The sequence below is a fragment of the Plasmodium knowlesi genome (assembly GCF_000006355.2).
Source record: "Plasmodium knowlesi strain H genome assembly, chromosome: 5".
NCBI classification, from domain to species: domain Eukaryota; phylum Apicomplexa; class Aconoidasida; order Haemosporida; family Plasmodiidae; genus Plasmodium; species Plasmodium knowlesi.
In genome coordinates this window covers 374,113-396,833 of record NC_011906.2, presented here as the reverse complement: position 1 = coordinate 396,833, position 22,721 = coordinate 374,113, and the positions used below count along the sequence as shown (strand labels likewise).

Here is a 22,721-nt window from a genome sequence, read left to right as displayed (position 1 = left end):
TTTAGCTGTGTATATACTAACGATGACTCCCTCACTACATGTAACCCTTCACTCTTTGTGAATATGTGCCTTCTGTTGATACGAATTAGTAGCTAACTTCGCGAAGATATGGACATATTGCATTGTTTCCCTATACACATTGAATTTCTTTTTTCTTTTTTTTAACTGTGAAATTGTTAACCCTCTCCAAGTGCCGAAATTACGATTTTCCTTCCTTTCGAAAATGTCGTTTTGCCCGCTTTGGGAACATTCCCCCCGACCCAACTGCTGTGGTGTTGGTTTCAGTTCGAATGCTCCAAACGTACACAATCGAAATTTCCAACAAAGATGGTTCGTTAAAAAAGGAAAAACTTCACGTCAATGCATATCTGATGGTGTAGACTACTGTTGTCATTACCCCTCAGTTTATCAGGACAAGCGCACACACCGTAAAGCCTTTTCTTAATGACCCCCCATCTGGACATTCTGTCCTTGAAGACCGACGCACTCTCTATATGTGATGTGAACACTGCCCATTTCTTCGTTCATTTCTCTCGAGTTGCAAAAAAAAAAAAAAAAAAAAAAAAAAAATATATCCACGTGAAGGTTTTCCGTATGTACAATGGCGCCGGCAATTCTTTCATCCTAAATGACAGCATTGTGTAAGGAAAATCAGATGGATACAAGCGCGGATATGATGAACCCTCCCCTCCCAGGTTTCCTTCAATTGTGCTAATGAAGATGTACTTTTCCAAAGTATCCCTTGCTTCCTTTTTTTTATCCACTTGTTGATGTACAGCCATTATTTTATTTATTTTTTTTCATTGACCGATCAGGCATTACGCCTCATCAACTACACAACTGGAGCAAAAAAAAAAAAAAAAAAAAAAAAAAAAAAAAAAAAAGAGTGAGCTTCCCTTTGGAGATTTTACAAAGTTGAAACTTTACCTCTCCTTAACACCATAACAATATAATGAAAATAAGGGAGCAGAAGAATCTGAAGCTATTTTCACATTTTTTCTTGTAGGAAGAGGAGGATATTTCAGCGTCGTGGTGAGGGGGGAAGTCCTGCCGTGACTGTAGGTTCCGTTCTTATGACCTCTTTTGGACGTGGTGCAGATGTGGTAGGGGAGCGACAAAGCAGACATGCATCTCAGTGTGTCGTTCGGTTCAATTTCCCGCGAGATGCGTGCAGAGGGGTTGGGAGGGTGTACTGCAGAGGTAGTTATGCGCACCTAACAGGTAGCAGTAGTAGCAATAACAGTGTCAGTAACAGTACTAGTAACAGTAGTAGTAGAGGCAGTTATTGGCTACTGTACCAAGAGGCGCTCCTCCCCCCACCAGGGCTGCCATCGCCTCGCGAGCAGAATGGAGGAGAAGCTGAACCTGTACTTCTACCCGTTGCAGAGACTCAAGGTCTATGAAGACCCAAACAAGATAGATGTGGTACTGAGCCCCCTTAAGCGAACGGAGGGAGGAAAGGAGGAAGGGATAGAATCTCTAAATTGCAGAGCTGTGGAGAATCCACATATGATTTACGACTCACTAAATTCAAACATACTGAATGAGATAAAAAATTTTTACGCGAGCGATAAGGTATATCAGGTGGTGGGCGCGAATGAAGAATTGAAAAGTGCGGCGGGGAAGCGAACCCAGTTGAGCGACGACAACGACAACGACAATGACAACGACAATGACAACGACAACGACAATGACAATGACAACGACAACGGAGACGATAACGGTGATGATGGTAACGATGATGACGATGATGATCACGAAGAAGACGATGAAGATGAAGAGGAGGATGGTTGCTACTACACAGATGGTAATACAAATGTGGATGAATATAGCGAGGCTCCTTCAACCCATACCCGTGTACAGAAGAACCCATTGGGCGATGAAACAATATCCAAGAGAAGAGACAAATCGAAGAAGAATCAAGTGCAACGTCGTAGAGGAAGAGAGACGAAGAGCCAGGAAGTCAGTGACAGGAAAAGAGCTATGAAAAGTTGTGTGGACTTCCTGCACAACCTGCGTAATTATGAAAGAGAAATACGACGAGATTACAACAGGGTGCGGGCATCACTAGATGTGGTGAACACCTTGGCTACCTTCTACATCGATAAGAGCATGCAGCTAGACAACAAGTATGCATACGATTTACGTTTCAACGTTAAATGCCCCGTTTTGGTGATGCCCGGTGGATTTTACAATAACGAAGTAAAACTGATGGAGACTCAAATTGATGAATGTATTTACGATGAAATGAGTGGGAGGGGAGAAAGCGGCTTTCCCGGAGATTACCTCCCCGTGAACCTAAAATTCTCCTTCGACAACGAAGCCACTATCGTGCCGACCAACCTATCCACCGGGAATTACGACGCAAACGATAGGGGACTACTTCCCTCCTACTACAGATACTCGGAGAAAGTCAAGCTAGCCAAGGAGTACAACATGAAACGTTCATATAGAAACGTGTATAAGCTTGAAAATAATCACCTTATCTATAAGCTCGATAGAAGCTTTACCGAACAGAATCAAAAAGAATCCATTGTCGTTAGCAAATATTTGAGAATAAAAGAAATAAAAACGGACACGAATAATATTAATGAGTCGGTTGTTTATGCCAGGAATGACGTCGGGTTGCTTATTTTCCAGGTGCAGTACGATCCCGGGGGGGAGTTCCAATGGGATAGCGCCCTGTGGAGGGGAAGTAGAGAAGATAAAACAAAATACGACAAGAGCGATTATCATCGTTGGCAAGATGATGGGTGCACTACGCGTAAGTCACTGTGTACTACACAGGAGGAGGTGTTCTCCATTCTGGATTACAAAATAAAAATAGCGAAAGATATTCTCCTCTTTGACAGACTGATGTATATATGTCCAAGTACATGGACCTATGGCAAGTGCACACTCTTAGGTAATTACAACAGTTTGTATTCATACCATTTAGAAACGAATCTAATAGAAATTGTGGAGTTGAAGCAGAGATTAGGGTACTTTAAAAAGTATGATACTGCTCTCTCCTTGTGCTACCTCCAGGACGATAACACGCTCCTACTGGGATGTCGGAACCTCTATATATATGATAGAAGAGACAAAAACTTGTCAAAATTTAATACAAACAATAGTGCTGTTAAGAGGGTATCGAAGAAAACTACCATGCAAGAAGCACGCGATCACTTCTCAACGGGTTTACCATTAGAATCGAAAACAAATAGAGAAAATATATTTTACGAGGATAAGAACAAATCCCATTTTAATAGAGGCTACACAGCTGTTGCAAAGAATCCACATTTCTCCTTCATCATTGCATCTGTGAATTCATCATTTAATGTGATAGAAATATGGGATCTAAGAAATCAATATGAACCAGTCTTTCTGTTCCCATTAAATATATCTGAATTTACAGAATACCATTTCAGACACATAGAATGGATCCCCATTACACCCACTGGAGAAAATAGATACGAGAAAAGGATGAACTATAATTTAGTTACCTTCTCATATTATGAACATATGGTCTATGTCAGGAGAATTTTAATTCGTGACGATTTTACTGGGTACAAGGATTTAGGGATGCAGGCATACACAAATGAATCTTTCCGTTTTGCGTATAACTACGCTTTTAAGGGAGAAACTCCTGCGAGGAAGGACAATCAAGGGGAGGGAGAAGAAAACATCCAATCTTCCCAGGGATATCTTCCTACATCTATGTACACAGAACCGGTGGACACAGATACCGTTTTTTCCTCCTTAGGTCAGGTCAAAAGGGAGCATGATTCCAATGTGGAGAGAAGCTATGTCGAAGAGGAGAAATCTCCCTCCAACGCGAGAAGCGACATTCCCATAGGTCATAGTGGCAATGATCCCATGGTTTACCCCCTTAACGGTGACGATCAGGAAAATGCCGCCTCGACGAAGGAAGAAGTGGTCCCTCCGCAGGAAAATCTGCGAGCGAACGACATGCAGTTCCGTGAAGACATATCCTTCAATCACATATTTAGTTACAAGGCAGTGAAGATGCATGTAAAGGAGTCACTCCTGGTGGACACAGCCAAGTTCACTCCCATGCAGAAGAACAAAACGGAGTCCATCAGACTCATCTCCGACCACTCCAAGTACAATTCTATCAACACGAATGTGTATAATATATTTTTCGGGATATATGGAATGAAATTCGTGCAGTTGTGTGTTCCAGTTTTGTACTGCACGAGGCAGATCGATTCGGATTCTATGAAGGGGATGCCTCCTTCTACGGGCAACTCCCACAAGGAATACAATGGTAACCCATTACCTGCGGAATACCTGGAGAAACGTTTCTACTTTGACGGGAAGAACACTCAAACGTGTAAATATTTTGTTAAGAAAAAAAAAAAAGAAAAAAAGGAATCCTCCATAAAAATCAAGAGACAAGAAATCGTGGGGATCAAGCTTGACTATGTCCAATTTATTTTTCACACGAATTCTGCTGGACAACTCTTCTGTACCCCAGTCAATTTGTGCATGAAGAATTTGTCTCCAGAGCAGACGAAGGAGTGGATCCCTATAAATAAATCGTACGTGGTGAGTACCTATCGGAATGAAGGTATGCCCAGGATGCTTGCTAGGTTCGCCGACCTGGTGCAGAATAAGCACCTCGGTGAAGAGACGGAGAAAAACGGTGTGACGACGGAACAACGCGGTGGAGAAACTTCTCCGCGTGATCAGGCTATGCCGAGAGACCACAATGCGAAACAGTTAGTAGACTCTCCTCCACGTCCAGGCGGAGAAGGCGAAAATGCACACATCTACAGAGACGAGCAGGAAGACGAATTCAACTTTTTCAATTTAAACAATTTTGAAGGAATCATGTCAGACGGGTTCGATGTCATAGAAAGGGATACCCATACCATTATAACGCAGGAACAAAAAGAAAAAAATAATGAATCTATAGATGGAGAACAGGACGGGAAATTCATCCCTCCCGTATCCAATCCAGAAGAATCACAAACCATTGACTTCCTACATCTGAATAAACACAATTACGACATGTTAAAGCACACACAGTTTGAGTTTTGCAATGTGACATATGAATTTTTAATTCACTTATTTAAGATTTTGTGTCGAGATAAAGTTCTTGTCGTGCAGAATAATACAAATGTTATAAAAATAGGTAGCCTCAAAAAAGGGATCCAATTAGGTAGAACACTTGCCTTAAAAATTAAGGCATGCCTTGAGAGGGAGATTTCCTCTTCACCTAACTTGTCATCCGCTATCTGTGTTGAAGAAATTTCTGACCCGGTCCATCACATAACGGGGGAAACGAAGAATTTGTCGGAGAGTAGGCAGTCTTCCTACTGTGACCCCTTCAGCGTATCTCTCTCCAACCCAGATGCGGTTGGAAGGGAGGATCGATTTATTAGTAGAATTGACGCTTTAGGCCCCAGCTCTTCTAACTGCAACAAATGGGAAGTACCTAATGGGGAGAAGAGATTGACCAATCAGTATTCTCCTTCGGAGGAATCTGTGGGAGGATCACAAGTCGCGCTTGGGCAATCGCCCCCAAAGATTCCGCATACCCGTACCCTCACAGGGGGTGAAGAGGATTTACCTGAACGGAAAAGGGCGAAAAGGAAGAAAAGTTTTCCTCAGGATGTAGGACATGATGTAGGACAGGATATAGCGCAGAATATCAGGCAGAGTGTCATACAAAGGGGTACCCCTGCAGAGGGAAACACCCGCATCAGCACCAGCGGAAATACCTCTAAGCGCGCGCCAAGACAGTCGGATTTGATCATCGAGCGGATGCAGGAGTGGACGCGGCGAGGCAAAATCCAAAGGCGAAAAAACACCACCGATGGCAACAGCAGGGAAAAGGGGGAAAAGAAAAAAAAAAAAAAAAAAAAAAAAAAAAAAAAAAAAAAAGCAACCGCCTCCCAATGCCGTAACAGTGAGACCCTCTGCTCCAAACACAACCTCTATGATCTCTTTGCAAAATATAATATAAGAGGCCCATTTAAGCAGGACATTATTCAGACGAATCTTAACGACCATTGTAGCTACGTTAATGTGAATTACTTGGACAACACATTCTTTAAGGAATGGAAATACGCCTTCTGCACTTTTCATCTTAATAGATTTTCTTATGTGCAAACCATAGCCGATTTGAAATTTTCTGCCTATGGACTGACCGATCAGATGAGGGAAAAGTTTGTGCAAGACAGTTTTCCATATGTGACGTATTCAGCGAATTTTCAACCCAGTCGTATACTACTCCTGGGGGGGCCAGCAAGGAAAGGGAGAAATGGCAAATCAAGTGTAGAAAGTAGCAAGGGTGATGTAAAAGAATTCACTAAGCAGAATGAAAAACTCTTCTATGAACACAGCTTCTTTAATTTTCAGGCATGGTTGCTAAACCTGGTGGACACGAAAGAGAAGGCTATAACGGCTGAGGGGGAAAGCATCATGCACGGGAGTGGAGAAGCGAAGGAAAAGGATCGAAGTAGCAAAGGTATGGATATTGTAGAAGAACAGGAAGAATTGCCCATGGAAGTGAAGCAGAATTACGCCGAATTCGATGAAATCACGAACTTTCTGTCCCTACAAGAGGGTTACACATTTGACGCGCTGGAAAACTCAAACGGTCACGTAGAGGGAGATAACCGCTATCAACAGATCGAAGAACAAAGCAGTGGAAGCAATGTGAACCCTTTTGGTAATTTTGTTCAGAATGGGGAGGCAGAAGAAATTGACGACTTGCACAAGCCGCTCGGAGAAGCTCTACCGCTGATTAAAGCAACAAAATGGGAAGGAGCCTCCGAAAAGATAGAAACGGTTAAACGAAAATACCCCATCTCAGTCTTAAGAAAGGCATACAAGATGAAGGAACTGCTCTGCCTGTACAACCAGGGAGGAGTGCAGCACATACTGGATACCATGAAAAGAGCAAAGTTGAGGGGAAAAAAGAAGGAAGAAAAAAAGAGAAAAAAAAAAAACGAAAAGCGGTTAAAGAAACTCTGCGGGGATGTCTCCAAAGAATTGAACAAGTGTGTGTCTGTAAAAAACTTCCTCTTTTACGACGCGCCTATTTGCTTTTGTCTGTATGGAAATGATCCGAATAATAAAAGGCAATACAACACCTACATTAATTCATATACATTCCTTTTTGACGTGGTACGCTTCTTCGGAAACAATGTTGCGGTTGGAAATGAAATTTCGCGACTTTATCTGCATTCCCCTGTGCCGCTTGTTCGTGAAAAAGAAAACGATGAAATGTCAGCCCATTACTTAAGTGAAGAAGATAATCATAATGCGAAAAATTTACGCAAAGGACAACCTTCCCCCCAAGTTGGTCAAACAGCCTACGGAGAACTCTTCTGGGAGGATGACCCCTTCGTGCGTCTGAGACGTGCTAATCGTGTTAACCATTTGGACAACAGAAAAGGCTTCCCCAATTACGACCACTTGTTACAAAAATTCAAAAAGGGTGGACTACTCTTTATAAGCAAAGACATCACGTACCAAACATTCCAACACATGCTGCAGAATGAGTACTATATTCCCGTGCCGAAATATATGAAGAACGACATAAAAATGAAGGAAGAAAATTTCCAGTGCACTCCAGTCACTTGCTTTAAAAATCATGTTATTGGATTTTACAACAAAAAATTATCAGATGTGTATAATTCCATCGAATTTCGTGATTTAAAAAATTTCGACATGCACCAGTATATCTACCACGAATATTTTAACCTTTCTGGAATCCAGACAGGGACCAATGGAAATGCTACTCTCAATAAGTACATAGACCATGGAGAGGGAATGTATAGCAATTCCACTGCCTTCCGTGGTTTTAAGGGAGGATACAAAATTGATTGTGATCTGTTGAACAAGCTGTATAAGATGTGGCCTAGTGAGTTCCACAACAACGAATCCAGGGAAGATTACTTGGTAAGCTCTTATAACCATCTTTTGTTTATCCCACAAAGGGGAAAAAGAAAAGGGGGATGAGAAAGCAGTTCTATACGCATGCTTTTATTATTTCGTATGGTTGAAGTTACGTCCCCAGTGTAGCTACACAAATCTGCCAATTCGTGTGTGCAAACAAAGTTGTCACCAAATATTACCTGCACCGTTCAGGTAATATTTTACCCATCTTGTTCATTATGGAGGAAATATTTTTTTTTTTTTCTTTTTTTCTTTTTTTCTTTTTTTCTTTTTTTTTTTTTTTTGTACAGGAAATGATGAAGACACTTGAAAACAGGAAAAAGGCTATCTTTCACAAGTAGTTTTTTTTTTTTTTTTCATTTACAGGGATGGATTGGACACAGGATTGAGGGAATGGGGGGTTGGTGTCTTCTTCGAATAGTCAGTTCCCTCCTTATCACGAAAAAAAAATGTGTGCATCATTTTTCCCCGTTTGTTTTCCTACTGTGCGATATAGTCTCCATGGAATGAGTTACTTTTCTGTGGTCATCATGCAGCTATCTATTTAGCTGAGATGTTTCGCATCGTTGTACCTTTATATACATTGGAAAAGTGAATACATGAAGATATTTCGCATGGTACATTTGTTTGCACTGACTTCTACATTTATGCCCCCTCTCCCCCTTATTTTGCCAATCCTTCTACTCCTTGAACGCACCCTGTCGTAGACTGCAATCGACGCAGTCACAATGAGCCTTCCGTTGGTGTGATTCTCACACATTTTAAAAGCTCATTCCGTTTGTCAAAAATTAAGGGGTACCTAAATTTGCTCCAGGAGTGTGCCTTCTCTGTAAAGGTGTACAACTCCTACATACGTGCGTGCGCACAGAGGTACCCTTCCCGCAATTGGATATTCATCCTCCTTTTTAAATAAATTAGACAAAGAGTGTTGGTTAAAAATAAATAAAAAAAAAAAAGCTATTTCATAATGTACTTTAAACCTTTTGTTTATGTACACATAAACATATGGGCTATATATATGCATGCGTCTGTACATATACGAACGCATTTATATATGTAACAAAGTAGCTGTAAAGTCGGCGCGGAAATCGCATCAGGGGACATATGGGCGCACGTGCATGGGTGAAAAAAAAAAAAAAAAAATGCTCATGCGCATTTATACATATAGATATATACACTTCTAAACAAGGGGGGGGGGGGGGAGGAAAGTGCGGCGGTGTTGAAGATTTGTTTGCGCTTAGGGATATTCGCACCTGATCCTCTGTTGATCCATGTCGCCATCAAACCTGACGACGCCTGTCATTCTTGTCATTACCTCCGTGGTGCCTCAGTTGCCCTGTTCACCGCCAAATGCATCACGTCAAAAACTGCGATATCCATTTGAAGGCCGCTGCGTAACCCATCCTTCTTATAACGCTACACATGAAGAGCTCAACTGGCCTGACCCCTGAATTTCCCTTCATGTTATGTACAGTCAAATTGGAGAATAAATTTAAATGTTGTCTTAATTCATCTTCGCTAGCTGCATCAGGCTTGTCTATTTTATTACCTAAAACAACAAAGGGGACATTACTTAGTTCTTCCGTTTCAAGGAGGTGCCTTAACTCCTCTCTTGCCTCATCAAATCTGGACCTGTCCGTTGTATCGATCATAAATACGACAGCATCAACTGCTGCGAAATAATCTCTCCAGATTCTTCTTGCCGTTTCATGCCCTCCAAGGTCAAATGTTTTGAATTTTATTTTTCCCACAACTAGTTCTTCTGAATGGGGGTGCAAAGTGGGTACATGCTGGGCCACCCGATCGTCTTTTAACATGTGCAGGAGAGTTGTCTTCCCGGCGTTGTCGAGACCTGCATGGGAGAGTTTGAACGTGATGGTTGAAAGGGGGATCGTTGCAACGTATACGTGGATAAGTGGACACTCAGTTGTTGAACTTAAGGACAGGCTCCACTCAATCCATCCGGAAAAGCACGTGGAGAAATGCTCGGCAGTTTATGCTCTCCACTCCCACATTACTGAACATTTTAATTTTATTTTCACTACTCAATCTGCGTAACGACGAGTACTTCCCCGTTCTGGGGAGGCCTTCCACAGGGCATCGTTCCGCTCGGTGTTATGTTTGCACACGTGTAACATAGGTGTGTGTGTGCGTGTGTGTGTGTATGTATGTATGTGTGTGTTCGTGCGTATGCGCACCCCCCCTCACGCGCGTAGTGGTGGTACCTAAAAATAATATCCTTGCACTCTTCTGTGATAGGCCCAAATGTGCCAAGATGTCCCTAAACCTAAAGGGGGGGGGAGGTGGAATTCCAAAAGGGAGACGCGCAATGGTATGAGACGGGACGGATGAGAAGAAACGTATGGAAAGAGGGGACAAATGGTCACGCTGTCGAACGCGAAAACGTTTAACCGAACGAAGAAGCAGAGGAAAACATATTTTCCATCCCCTCCTCATATGCTTTTGCGTTCACTCCTTGACTTACCAATTTATGATGAACATTTTTAATTATTCTCATCAAAAAGGTTATATTCCTCTTTTCGTCTGTTATCTTTATTTTTTTTTTTTTTTTTTTTCCCCTTTATCCTTACAACATGTATTTATTATCACTTAAAAAAAATGTAAAAATCTATATGCTATATGCATACACTTCTAGTACATGTACATAAAACGAAAAAAACAAAAAAAAAAAAAAAAAAAAAAAAAAAAGGAAAAAAGAAACAAAAACTTTATTTTGTCACATTACAGAAGCAAAACTTTGTATTTTTTTTTTTTTTTTTTTTCTTTTTTTTTTCGTGTTATGCTGATCGGGGGAATTATTCATCGAAATTGAAAAGGTTAAAAAAAAAAAATACAAAAAGAATAGAGGGTGAAAAAAAAGGCAAAAAATAAGGGGGCAAAAAAGGAAGGCAAAATTTTCAAATTAACAATTACTAAAGGGTTATATGTTAACCATGTCAAAGGTGAAGTTAGAAATCCACATCGGATCAGCTTGCATCCCCTGCTCTTTCGTTCCTCACTCCATTCACCATTTGCAGTTCGCCTCTCACTTTTTATTTTTTACAAAGTGCTCGTATGAGGTGTTGCAGTGTAGCGCGTATGTGATGATGTATTGTATGTACGGAAGTGTTATGTACTACTGCGTATGCGGGCGTGAAAATGTGCCCGTTCACATGTGCGCGCTCATTACCCACGAAAATTGAGTATGTATATTATACTCCTGCGTTATCCATGCGTACCGTATGTATAATACTTACTTCCAACGTTTAACCTGTTTACTCTTTTGCGAATGCCCCTCTTTTTTTTTTTTTTTTTTTTTTTTTTTACCTATTTTTCACATTTTTAAACGCGAAGCAAACATTTTGCCAAGGTATTTTTCTTTTACGAGTGAAAAAAAAAAAAAAAAAAACACTTGCGCGAAACTCTCGCGTTAATTATGCATACCAAATGGGTTGAAAAGCAAATGCCGACATTTGTGTGAAATTTTTTTTTTTTTTTTTTTTTTTTTGTTTTTCCCACCTTGTCGCCTTCACCGCGTACAATTGCTAGCTTGCTAATTTGCTATTGGGGAAAAAGGAAAAAGGAAAAAAGTGAAAAACAAAAAAACGCTTGTATCTCCTGGCCAGGTCCACCTAGCACATTTCTTTCCCCACCTCCCCGCTTACCTTGTAAAGGAAGCGGACACGCCAATTGCACATGTGTAACTTTCGTTTTACGCGAATTTACAGCTGATCATACTTTTGTTAGGATCCACATGTACGTATATTTATTCCCACTTTGTTGCATTTAAAAAGTATAAAGGGATTCTCTTACCCGTCGTTAAATGCACTCCTTTCATTTGTGTAACGCAAAAAAAAAAAAAATAATAACACCTTCTCGCGAAGACCATTCCGTATGCACCTTAAGGGAAGACCCAAAATTGTGGAAATTGGAACGGGTGTGTATGGCTGCTTATATTTATTTTCCCTCTGTAGCAGAAAAAAAAAGACATCTGCCGCATGGGAGGAATGACAAAAAGAAGGGTTTGGCGTATGTTAAAAATAAAAAAATATTAATGCATGTTTGTTCTTGGTCCCGAAGTCCTCGCCTTAATCAGCATAAAAACATGACACCGTAGTTGTAACGACATAATTGTAACGGCATACTTGTAACGACGCTCTTAACTTCCCATTTGAACTCCTGCGGTATGTAGCAACCCGTAACAGTGACGAAACAGTTATACAAATAATATTTACGAAGCGTGAAGGACGCGAAAAAAACACACCGTCTTGTATCAAACTCAAAGGACAATGGGGAACATATTACTAAAGGAAAAGCCAGTTAATGCGTTTAGAAAAAAAGGAGATATTTTAAACATGCGAAACTTAAAGGCTGTGCACGTCGAGAAAGTCTACCCTCCGCAAAAAAAATCCAAAAAAATTTCCGTGTGCAGATGTTGGAAATCCAATAACTTCCCCTATTGTGACAATGCTCATCAGAAATTGCAACAGCAAGGGGTCATTTGCGGTCCACTGCTTTTAGAAGTTCGACGAAATAACAATACTACTGCGTAGAAAAAAAAAAGGGAGGGACAAAACGGGGACTAGCTACATAACGATGTTATAATTTCCAGAAACGACAAAGTTACCTCTTCGCTGCGCCTAAATCTGGTTTTGCCTGAACGGTTCAGGTGAAAGTGGAAAAATGGACGATATTAACAAACAGACGCTAGGGAAGAAGTTTCCATTGGCTCGAATTCAGTGCTGCGTAGCGCAGTGTGATCTAACTTAATTCAATTTCATTCATCATAATTAGAAGCATTGGCGAGCAGAATTTACTCCTTTTGAAGCTTTGCCATTGCGTTATGTGTCTGTCTGTCTATCCGTCTTTTTTTTTTTTGTATCCCAACTCGTTGTATTATTCAGAAAAGGGCTTAACCTTTTTCCATGGCTGTTTTTCGATACTGTTGCACACGCCTTGGCATTTAACTGGGTGCTAACGAAGGCTCAAATTGGATCTTCAAAAATGGATCATCACAAAGTGGATGAATCACATGAACAAAATAAAGAATTCACCAGTTGTAACGATCGCGCAGTGAATGTAGCAGGAGTAATTTAACCAAGCTCGCGTAATTTCCTCGCACGATAGGAAAAAAAAAAAAAAAAAAAAAAAAAAAAACACATGAACATTTACACATTGGCTAGCTATGCCCAATTTGGCAAGATTTCGAGTAGTGATGGATGCCCTTAATCAATTAACCCCAGCATGTTCGATGCTTTTCATGGAACGCTACGTGCTTTAAACGTGATGATCTTTTATCTCTATTCTACCCGTTCAAACAAGATGGAGACGTCCAAAAGAATTATTTTGTGAAAAACGGAACAGTCGTAAAACCTGTCCATTATTTGATCAACTGCGTCATCCACTGTAACGTGTGGAGTACCATTCGCTTCCTTATTTTCCTCTACTAAAGTATCCAAGTCATAATTCTTCACAACATTCATAATATCCAAGTTCATTTCCTTTTCAATATAATTTGTGCTGTAATTATCCCCGAAGGAACTAAAAATTTCGATAATAAACGGAATTTTGGGTTTCATTTTGACTTGTAATTTTACGCGAACTTTTTTTTTATCCAACGTCTCGTACACACGTGTAAACTTTTTTTGAATTGGAATGACTCTGATTATATGAACTTTATATTTCAATGGATTAAAAAAAAACGTCATCAGATCGTCATAAATGTATGGCAATACTGTGTTGTCACTTTTGTTTTGCACTAAACAAATATACCCCTCTGGCACTTTCTTAAATGTACAATAGAAAAACAAGGAAGTGATTATGCACATACTTAACAGTTTGAGACTTTTTGCACACCGTAATTTTATCTCATCCTTTGGTTTCCTCTCGTTTTCGTAAACAGGCCCCTCAGCATTGCGCGTCAAAGCGACATCACCATCATTATCATAATTGTGATGACTAAGATTTGGGGAAAAATCTGCATTGGGGAAGCTTACTCGTGCTGGAGCTTCACTTGCGTATTTATTAATTCCATCTTTTATAGGACCTGCGGAAAAGTGTTTGTTCATCTCTCCGCCCTTTTTTTTTGTATTCACCAACTCTGCTACATTGTGTGCATACCATTTCACGCACAACTGATGACTACCTCGTTTGTACCATTTTGCATAATTTTTGAAGAGCAGAAAGTTCCCTTTCATTTTGGTTGCCGAAACTTTCGGGGGAGGGCGCAGTCTCGTGTGGGGCATCCGCTCGAGGGACTCATTTCGCGTTGGCGTCTGTGTAGCTCACAGTGTATGCTATGGTACATCTGCGAGTATATGTACTCATTTGATAAGCAGCATAGCAAGAGATACCACCTCTTTTTGGGTAAGTTACCACAATCTTCGCTTCTACCCCGCAAACATTTTGGAAGACATTTTTTTGATGACTCACCGTTTTGGAGTAAAAAAATGTAAAATAAAAAAGAAAAAAATGCTTTAAAAAAATATGAACAAGCAAGGTAAAAATTTAGAAAAAAAAAAAAAAAAAAAAATTAGCTTGCTCAATTATCAGCTACCATTGGTTCAATCAATTTTTTTTTTTTAACCTTTTATAGGAGGAAAGCCTCGACGGGGAAAAAGTTACAATCGGAGTGAACTGTTCCAGAGTGCGCTCTTTTGTTCGTGCTACTCATTAGAGTATTTTTTTTTTTTTTTTTTTTTTTTTTCCCACTGTAAGTTGATACATATATAAGCATCATTATGTGCACATGGTATGAAGGTTCCAAGTCGGAAGCGTTCCTTTTTTCTTCCCTTCGAGCCGTTGGCTTCGTCCAATCGAACGAATGACCCTCATGGCGGCAAGGTAACCACGTGAAATTAGGAACCATTTAAGGAGAAGCGAATTCGTTTTTTTTTTTTTTTTTTTCTCAAATTGATTCGGACTTACATTAAATTCGATAAGCATGGGAAGTGTGGCTTAGGGAAAAAGGCAGACTCTGCGGGCAGGAAATGTCAAAATAGCCTAGTGACACACTGGGGGGAGGAAAATAATCTGCTGTCGCGTACGAACAGAAGAAAATGATAGTTTTTTTTTTTTTAAATTCCTGCATACAACTACAATGAGGGGTGTAAATGGAGAATCGCATTGGTGGCATTTCCCTAAAGAAAAGACCTGACCGACCACTTGAATTGTAGTTCGTCCTTTAAGCATGAGAAAATGTGTACATATTTGTTCAGAGGGTATGAAGCATGAGGAATCATACCAACGCAGGTAGGAATAATTATATTTCCCTTGTAGCAGTGTATACATCTTAAATAGTGAAGAAGATGAGGGCAAGCATATTATCCCTGCACGAACTACTACATCGCAGTATTCACATTTGTACATCATTTCGATTTCTTTTGCTCTCCCCCTTGCGGGCACCCCCCAGTTGAGGAACCTTCCTTCTGATAAGGGCTGCACGCACATGATCAGCATGGCCTATTGTGTGCAATTTCCGCATGCATACTTCTCTTCGCTACTATTATGCATTCATACAGAAGAAAAAAAAAAAAAAAAAAAAGGAAAAAGAAAAAGAAAAAAAAAAACACATTCGATGTACTCAATTTAGATTTGCTCAACGATAAGAGGAAGCGCAAAATTTTTTCTCTCTCTTTTTTTTTTTTTCTTTTTCGCAAGTGCAACTCATTCCTCACATTGTCTTTATTTTAGCGACCATGTCAGGGGTCACCTTAGGTATCATTCATCCCGCATTGTATACCTTATTTTATCTCACGTTTTAACTTGTTTTTGTTTTTTTTTTTTTTTTTACACTTTTCCGGGGTTTTCCATTTTTAGTTCCTTTTAGAAAATAATTTTATTTCCGCGAAAGGAGTACATGCATATATTGCATATCACTCGTGTAAAATGCATGTGGACTTGCATGCCTTTTTTTTCTCATTGTAAGATGGCGAAAGGAGGGAAAAAAAAAAAAAAATGACTGCCATGTTTTCTCTCGTCAATTAAGGCAAACACACAAGTGCGCGAGTTGTTTTGTTCTAGTGTACTGATGGTAGTACGCAAGAATAAAAAAAACAAAAAAAAAGCATTGTGCATATAAATGTACATGTTTATGTGCATGTGCATGTGCTTATGCATCCTCGCCCTTCGGCAGTTATTCAATTGCGCCATGCAATGAGGGCGGTGCGTGCCATGATTTGCATCGTGGAGTTCCCAGTTTGTCATTTAATTAATTGCACTTCATTACTGCGTTATTCATATACTACTGCATCACTTTTGATACCTGGTTACCTTTCCCACTGCCCATTTTCGTCCCCGGGACGCTTGCTAGCATTTGGGAAGGTGCAAAAAGCAATCGTGTCCATCCATCCATCCACACACACACACACACACACACACACCCTGCGCAACCGACGCAGCCCTACTCGAAGCTTAGAAGAAAGCCCGCTCCGAGTCCCGTCTTATTCCTGTTACAATGTAACGGCAAGGGAATGGGCACAACCATTACACAAGATAGACACGCACAGTAAGAAGTGGACATACAAACATAAATTTGTTGAGACAAAGGGAGGAGAACCAGTTGAACCGAGCCAGGAGAGATAACAAGCAAAGGCACATGCACAACGCACGCGGCGCAAAATGATCAACCTAGATATAGAAAACCTTAACGATGTTAATTTAATTTTAGAAAGGCTTGAGGCACACGACAGATTTATCGAAGCGAAAATTGAGTTGTTCGAAGAAATTGATCAATCGCCCCACAGTTACAGCGCCAGTGTTGGTGCGAACCTCACAGGGGAAAGCAAAAACGGGAAGGAAATTACATCCTCAAATATACAAACATTCAACTCCGTTGGTACATCAACAGAGACGAACAACTCCATCGATTGTAGCAACAAACGTGGGACACACAAAACTTCGATAAAGAAAAAAGTACCAGAAGTTTTAAACACGAAGGAAAAAAAAAACATTCTCACAAACGTAATCAACATATTAAACTATGTATTCCCAGATTATGAATTTAAGTTTTTAAATAAATCAAATTTGAAGCAAATAAAAAATATGAACACAGTCATAGATAACATTAACTATAATTTATTTTATGTCATTGAGAATATATATAGAGGTTTCAACAAAAGAATTTGGAAGATTTTAAAAGAGTTGATCGACTTTAAACATTGCGATGTTTACACTTACTTGAACGACACTGATAATGATCCCTATGTGGACAAAGAAAGTATTTCAAGTTTTAATTATTTTTTTTTTGCCAAAAAAAATAAAAGAATTCTGTTCATTTCATGTATTACCAAGCCAAAATATAAACACCAAAATGATGAAGACTTTAACAATATATTTTTAGGCATTCAAGATGAGCCCTCCATTAATAATCAAAATGCATACGACGAAGAAAATTCATCAAGCTAGCAGGACTCCTCTCCCCTCAGTCTGTTACATGCTTCCACCCACTTGCCGTACTTGGGGGGAGGGCAACATGGTCGCTCGCCACCTCCTTCCACCAGGCAAGTAATTATTTATACAACTCTTCACTTTTGTGTGTGATGAAGTAGAAGATACATTCAAAAAAAAAAAAAAAAAAAAAAAAGGAAAAATAGCTAGCTGGCTTTGTGACATTTGTAACATTCTTCACAAGGTGACAGAACTAGTTAGCTATTTTTCCTTTTTTTTTTTTTTTTTTTTTTTTTTTTTTCGTCGCCTCGCCTACGTCCAGTTAAATGTCCACACCAATTGATGCGTGTACCTTGGGCATTTATCTTCACCTCATTCCACTCCCTATGGGCACCACCGCGTGTGTGCATATGTGGGGGGTAATTTACTCAAATGGGCGAAAACACTCAGGCAAAAATAAACCCTCAAATAAAAAATTCTCCCATGATGTTCTTCCGGTCATCTCACCTTTTTTTATACATTTGGCATTTCAATTTCACGATTGCACATGTCATTACAATGGATAGAGGGACCTCAATTTTTTAATCGTCCTACATGTTGCGAGGGGGAAAAAAAAGAAAAAATTTGATCAAATGGGGGTGCTACTTATTCAATTTGGTTGTTCAAGGGTGAAGTGTTTCTATTAGAGAACGACGAGTATGAGGTGTGTTGGAGCGTATTCCTCACCCCATACCATTGTCTACACCATTGGTAATCGCGCCCTATATGCTAAATTGTTCCTACCCATCAATTGTCACTCACCTGTAATATACCTTGCACTGCTTTCTCCAAAGCTTGTAAAGCTCCTCTTTCACCTGAAGCAGGAAAAAAAAAAAAAAAAAAAAAAAAAAATGTGCCAGCTGGTGTATACGTAATTGGTTATGCTGTTCGTTTCGCTCCTTCATGTTTGCAAATATGAAAATGCGATGGTGATGACCACCGGCAAGGGTGCATGTTCTCCATCCTCTCTCTCCCCATTACATAATCCTGGAACACATCGCTGGCCATGCAGTTCATATTTTTATTTATCAAATTCCCGATGTAATCATTTTTAATGCGTTTCTTAATCTTGATGCGGACATCTTTGCACAAATCAGATGACTCGAAATGCTCCATCGAATTCAGGCACACAGGGCCTTCATTTTTCTTCTCCTTCTTCCTAATGCCCGTAACTTTATCTTCTCCAGTATCGGCATAGCAAGGAGCAGGGTGTGGTAAAACACCCGCCAATAACAAAGTCTCAACCATTCTAGTAATCTGTTTATGTGTCTCTTTGCATACCTTCATAAACTTCTTTTTATCCAACTCAACATATTCCTTGTCGATATTTTTTGTCTTTAAATAATCACTTGGGTAGAGGATGGTGGGGCTCAGAATCCTCAAGTCGATACACATCTTAATGGTGATGATATCCCTCAGCTGGGTGAATGACACCGCTGGATCCTCTACAGTAATTTCCTTCACGTTTGAATTTACTATAGATAAGTGGTAAATTTTTTCTAGAACCTTCATTCCCAATCCTTTGCTTTGCATCGGTGGAAAAATTAAAAATTGTGAAATTCTGTTCCGGTCAAATTGAAACGTAAAGAACGTGTAGGTCGTTGCCAATCCGAAGAGATAAAAATAGTATAAACTTTTTTTTTCATTCCTATTTTTTCCTTCCATTTTTTCTTCACTCTTTTTTTCATTTTTTCCCTTACTTTTATATTTATTTTTGTTATATTTTTTTCCTTTCTCTTGATCATTTGTAATGTCTTTCACTATTTCTTCTTCCTTCTGCTGTATTCCCTTTCTCCTTCCTGTGCCTAATCCTTTTTTCCCCTTCGTCTTCTTTTCACCCTTCACATCTGGTACCGCTGGCACATTGTCTACTACCCCACAGGGCGTTCCATCCCTCGCAACATTCGATGCTTCCCCTTCGCCTTTCTCCAAATCGGAGTATAAATAAATGACATCGTAATTTTTGTGGAATGAATAATACTCCTCTTCATCCTTACCTCGTACATCCTTCAACGTATTCTCAATCGCTTTAATAACGATCTCGCTGGTGAGCACGTACTCATTTGTATCAAACGTTGATTCCATTTGTTCACTGTTGTAATTCACTTGAATTTGCTCTCCTTTACTATTATCCTTTGTGTTTTTTATCTGCTTCTTATTATCCTCACTTTCCTTTTTCACCATTATTTTGTCTTTCTCCTTCCCCTTCTGCTCATCATTTATCTCTTCACTTTCACATTGCCCGACATGCTCATGGTTCTCGTCACGCTGGTCTATCTCCTCCTCTGCGTTTCCTTCACCAGCGTTTTCTCCTCCCTGACCCTTCTTCCTTTTCTTAACATCCTTCTTTTCTTTCATTGAACTTGCTGCTCCTCGTTTGTGCTTCTTCAAGATTCCATCTTCTACTTCGGTCCCCTTGGGGAGAGGCACTTCCTTGTTATTCATTGCAGTACTTGGGGGGGAGGATACAGGGTCCAACTTTATACTGGGAATGACGTTAACATTAGTTCTTCGGTTGTTAAGTAGCTGCACATTTAAATTCTCGATGAATTTATTTTCTGTAAACTTTTTCTTCTCACCATGCTTAAACACTATGTATGGTAGTATGACGCTCCACCTGTAGTCGTACTCAATGTTAGAGGCGCTTTCTATAAACCAGTGGTAAAACCACTCCACTTTTCTATGGAGCAACTCAAAGTTGTTCTTAACTGTGTAATCGTACTTGGCCCAAACGAGTTCTTCTCTAACGTTTTTTTTCTTCCTTTTGTTCGTTTCTTTCTCATTAAGTTGGTTCGGCATAGAGGAATCCAATGGTTCGTTTGGAGAACCATCCTTCTTTGGTGATATTGACTGGTTCGGAGAAATTTCTCCCTTCACTGAAGTTCCCTTCTTTGGAGAACTCAAATCCAGAACCGCTGTCGATTCGGTAGTCGCGCTCATCTGGGTAGTTACACTTGGCTGATTCGGTTCTCTCCCCTGCTCATCCTCCTTTACCTGCGGCCCCGATGACACAGTCGCAGTTACACCAACGCCTCCCTGCGCAGATCCTCCTGAAGTTTTTTGCTTGTCCAATTTTTTCTTTGGGGAGGTCTTCTCGTTCTGAGTGTCAACCTTTGCGATGAGGTTTTTTCTCTTCTTGGCCCTCACGATGCGCAAGTAATGTCGATAAAGTTTAGACATGTCCCTCTCCGTAACATATTTCGTGAGGTTCTTCTTTCCCTTCTTCGACTCAACGGGGGATTTTTGATCATCACAACCAAAGCCATCAATTTCAGTACCTACTTGGGGAACGTCGTTTTCCTTCTTTTCTTTTTTTATCATTTCCTTGTTAGATGTAGATTCCTCGTTACTTACTCTGCAGGAATCAACGAAGGAAGTGTTCGGGTCGCTCTTAATCCTGGTCCTTTCTTTGTTTAATTCGTTGGATATGGTGCTACTTACACAGTTGTCATCATTCGTTATGTATTTTGGCGTGTCAGCCTCGTTCCCTTCACCCTTTCTTTCATCCTCACATGGATCATTTGTAAATTCCTCCTTTATGTTATTATTATCATTGGCGTCTACGTACGTGTTGTTAATTTCTCCTCCTTTGGTACTGGTCTCATTTTTCACTCCGTCAATATTTTCATTTCGAACCGTATCTGTGAAGCCCTTTTGATATACAACCACATCGTTCTCATAATCATCTTCCTCAGCTTCCTCCGTATCGTCATCTTCACCGCCCATGTAGTTGATATTATCCAATTTAAAATAATTCGAAGAGAACCCACACTTCCTTATTTGCAAATAAATATCATCACATAGTTTTTTTTCGTAAATGATAAAACCGGGAGGTTTGTAAATTTTTTCTTGTTCTAATTCATCACTTTCGTTGATGCTGGTCGCTTTGGTCTTTTCTTTTCCTGTGGTTTCCTGTTCATTTCGCTCTGTCGATTCGTTTCTTCTAAGAATTTTTAGGAACTCCTCCTCCGTCTCGATGAACCCACCTGGGTACGGAGTCGTAATGTATAAATTTTGCAAAAGCATCAGCATGATGTAGTTTGAATTTTCATACTGATCACATATGGACCCATTTATCTTCATAAATACATCGTAACTATCACATGTGTAGTAGAAATCTATTTGGAGACTGTCGAACCCGATAACCTAAAGGGGGGGGAGGATGGGAAGAAGCGGAATGATAAGTGCTCATCATGGATGGTCACACATAAGTAAACACATATATTAATATATACACACGCGCGTGCATTATCGTGTGTGTTATATTGTTGGTTATATCGTGCGTCCCTGTCTGGCCTACCTGTTCGCTGTCACTAAAGAAATGGTGCGTGAACAATGGCTTGAACGAGTACGTGTTGTTGAAATAATCTTCGCTAGAAATGCATGGGTGAAACGTTATCGAATTGATCGCATTTATTTTGGGAATGCACGTGTACGTATTTATTGAGGGAAAAAAATTTAAAGACAAATTCTGCAAATCATTGGCACAGTTCTTTATACAACTGTAATACTCCCGGTCCATTTCTTCATTTTTACATTCCTCAGCCGCAGCTATGGATAATTTGTTATTGCACACGGGATTCATCTTAACTGAGTTTTATATTGTTGAACGAAAAAAAAAAAAAAAAAAAAAAAAAAAAAAAAGGGCATCCTTTCGGTTAGTCTGCTTTAAGGGCACACCATGTGCGCTTTTCTACATAGCTCCTATGTATAATTGCAAAATATATAGGATCATACACATGGGTGCATTCAAGTGTGGTTATACAAATGGGTATCAAATAGACATACACATATATACATATATACATCTACGTAGGCACGTAAAATCGGTTAAGGGGCACTTATGCCATGATTCACTTTCGCGCACAAAGGATTTTGCCGTCAATCTATACAACCTCGGAATGTTGAACAGCACAGATGTACACCTACACTTGGATCCTTTGCAACGGTTTCTTTCTTTTCAAAATTTTGTCTCTCTAAAAATTACGCCTCTTTTACTATGTTGGTCGCAGTAGCAAAAGTGCAGGTATTTTCTCCCCTTATTCATGCCCCCTTATGTACATTTCTCCGAGCACCCCAAGAACTGCTCCCTTTTTTGAACAGAATGCTCCTGCCACTGTTTCTATTGGAACTGCAGTTAATCGTACACAGTGAAATAACAATTCAACTGTTTCTGGTTTATGGCTCACTCGTACAGAACAAGAGAAGAACATGCATCGAATTTGGGATTCCGTGAAAAACGCTTACACACAAATATAACGTATAGCATATGGATGTGTAACAAATGCGAATACAACAAACGAAAGGGGGGCGAAATTAAAAAAAACATGTGCTCACATTACATATGTGTACAGTGTTTAAGCGTGCCACACATACCAGTA

At 39.9% G+C, this 22,721-nt stretch overlaps 6 protein-coding genes across 6 annotated transcripts; 3 read left to right on the top strand and 3 right to left on the bottom strand.

Moving 5' to 3' along the window:
* Positions 1–1,347: 1,347 nt before the first annotated feature.
* Positions 1,348–8,255, top strand: PKNH_0509300 (conserved Plasmodium protein, unknown function; the record flags this gene model as incomplete). Its single annotated transcript, XM_002258189.1, has 2 exons — positions 1,348–7,917; positions 8,205–8,255. The coding sequence occupies 2 exons, from the start codon at positions 1,348–1,350 to the stop codon at positions 8,253–8,255; spliced, it is 6,621 nt and encodes a 2,206-aa protein (XP_002258225.1).
* Positions 8,256–9,269: 1,014 nt separating this feature from the next.
* PKNH_0509200 (small GTP-binding protein sar1, putative) lies at positions 9,270–10,416 on the bottom strand (the record flags this gene model as incomplete). Its single annotated transcript, XM_002258188.1, has 3 exons — positions 9,270–9,766; positions 10,140–10,201; positions 10,400–10,416. The coding sequence occupies 3 exons, from the start codon at positions 10,414–10,416 to the stop codon at positions 9,270–9,272; spliced, it is 576 nt and encodes a 191-aa protein (XP_002258224.1).
* Positions 10,417–12,203: 1,787 nt separating this feature from the next.
* PKNH_0509100 (CDGSH iron-sulfur domain-containing protein, putative) lies at positions 12,204–12,467 on the top strand (the record flags this gene model as incomplete). The annotated part of the gene is made up of 1 exon (XM_002258187.1): positions 12,204–12,467. One exon carries the CDS (start codon positions 12,204–12,206, stop codon positions 12,465–12,467), a length of 264 nt encoding a protein of 87 aa, XP_002258223.1.
* Positions 12,468–13,214: 747 nt separating this feature from the next.
* Positions 13,215–14,111, bottom strand: PKNH_0509000 (prohibitin-like protein PHBL, putative; the record flags this gene model as incomplete). Its single annotated transcript, XM_002258186.1, has 1 exon — positions 13,215–14,111. The coding sequence occupies one exon, from the start codon at positions 14,109–14,111 to the stop codon at positions 13,215–13,217; it is 897 nt and encodes a 298-aa protein (XP_002258222.1).
* A 2,422-nt stretch (positions 14,112–16,533) lies between these two features.
* On the top strand, positions 16,534–17,319 carry PKNH_0508900 (repressor of RNA polymerase III transcription MAF1, putative; the record flags this gene model as incomplete). The annotated part of the gene is made up of 1 exon (XM_002258185.1): positions 16,534–17,319. One exon carries the CDS (start codon positions 16,534–16,536, stop codon positions 17,317–17,319), a length of 786 nt encoding a protein of 261 aa, XP_002258221.1.
* Positions 17,320–17,854: 535 nt separating this feature from the next.
* PKNH_0508800 (histone acetyltransferase, putative) lies at positions 17,855–21,925 on the bottom strand (the record flags this gene model as incomplete). Its single annotated transcript, XM_002258184.2, has 4 exons — positions 17,855–17,891; positions 18,103–18,155; positions 18,322–21,486; positions 21,641–21,925. The coding sequence occupies 4 exons, from the start codon at positions 21,923–21,925 to the stop codon at positions 17,855–17,857; spliced, it is 3,540 nt and encodes a 1,179-aa protein (XP_002258220.2).
* Positions 21,926–22,721: the final 796 nt, after the last annotated feature.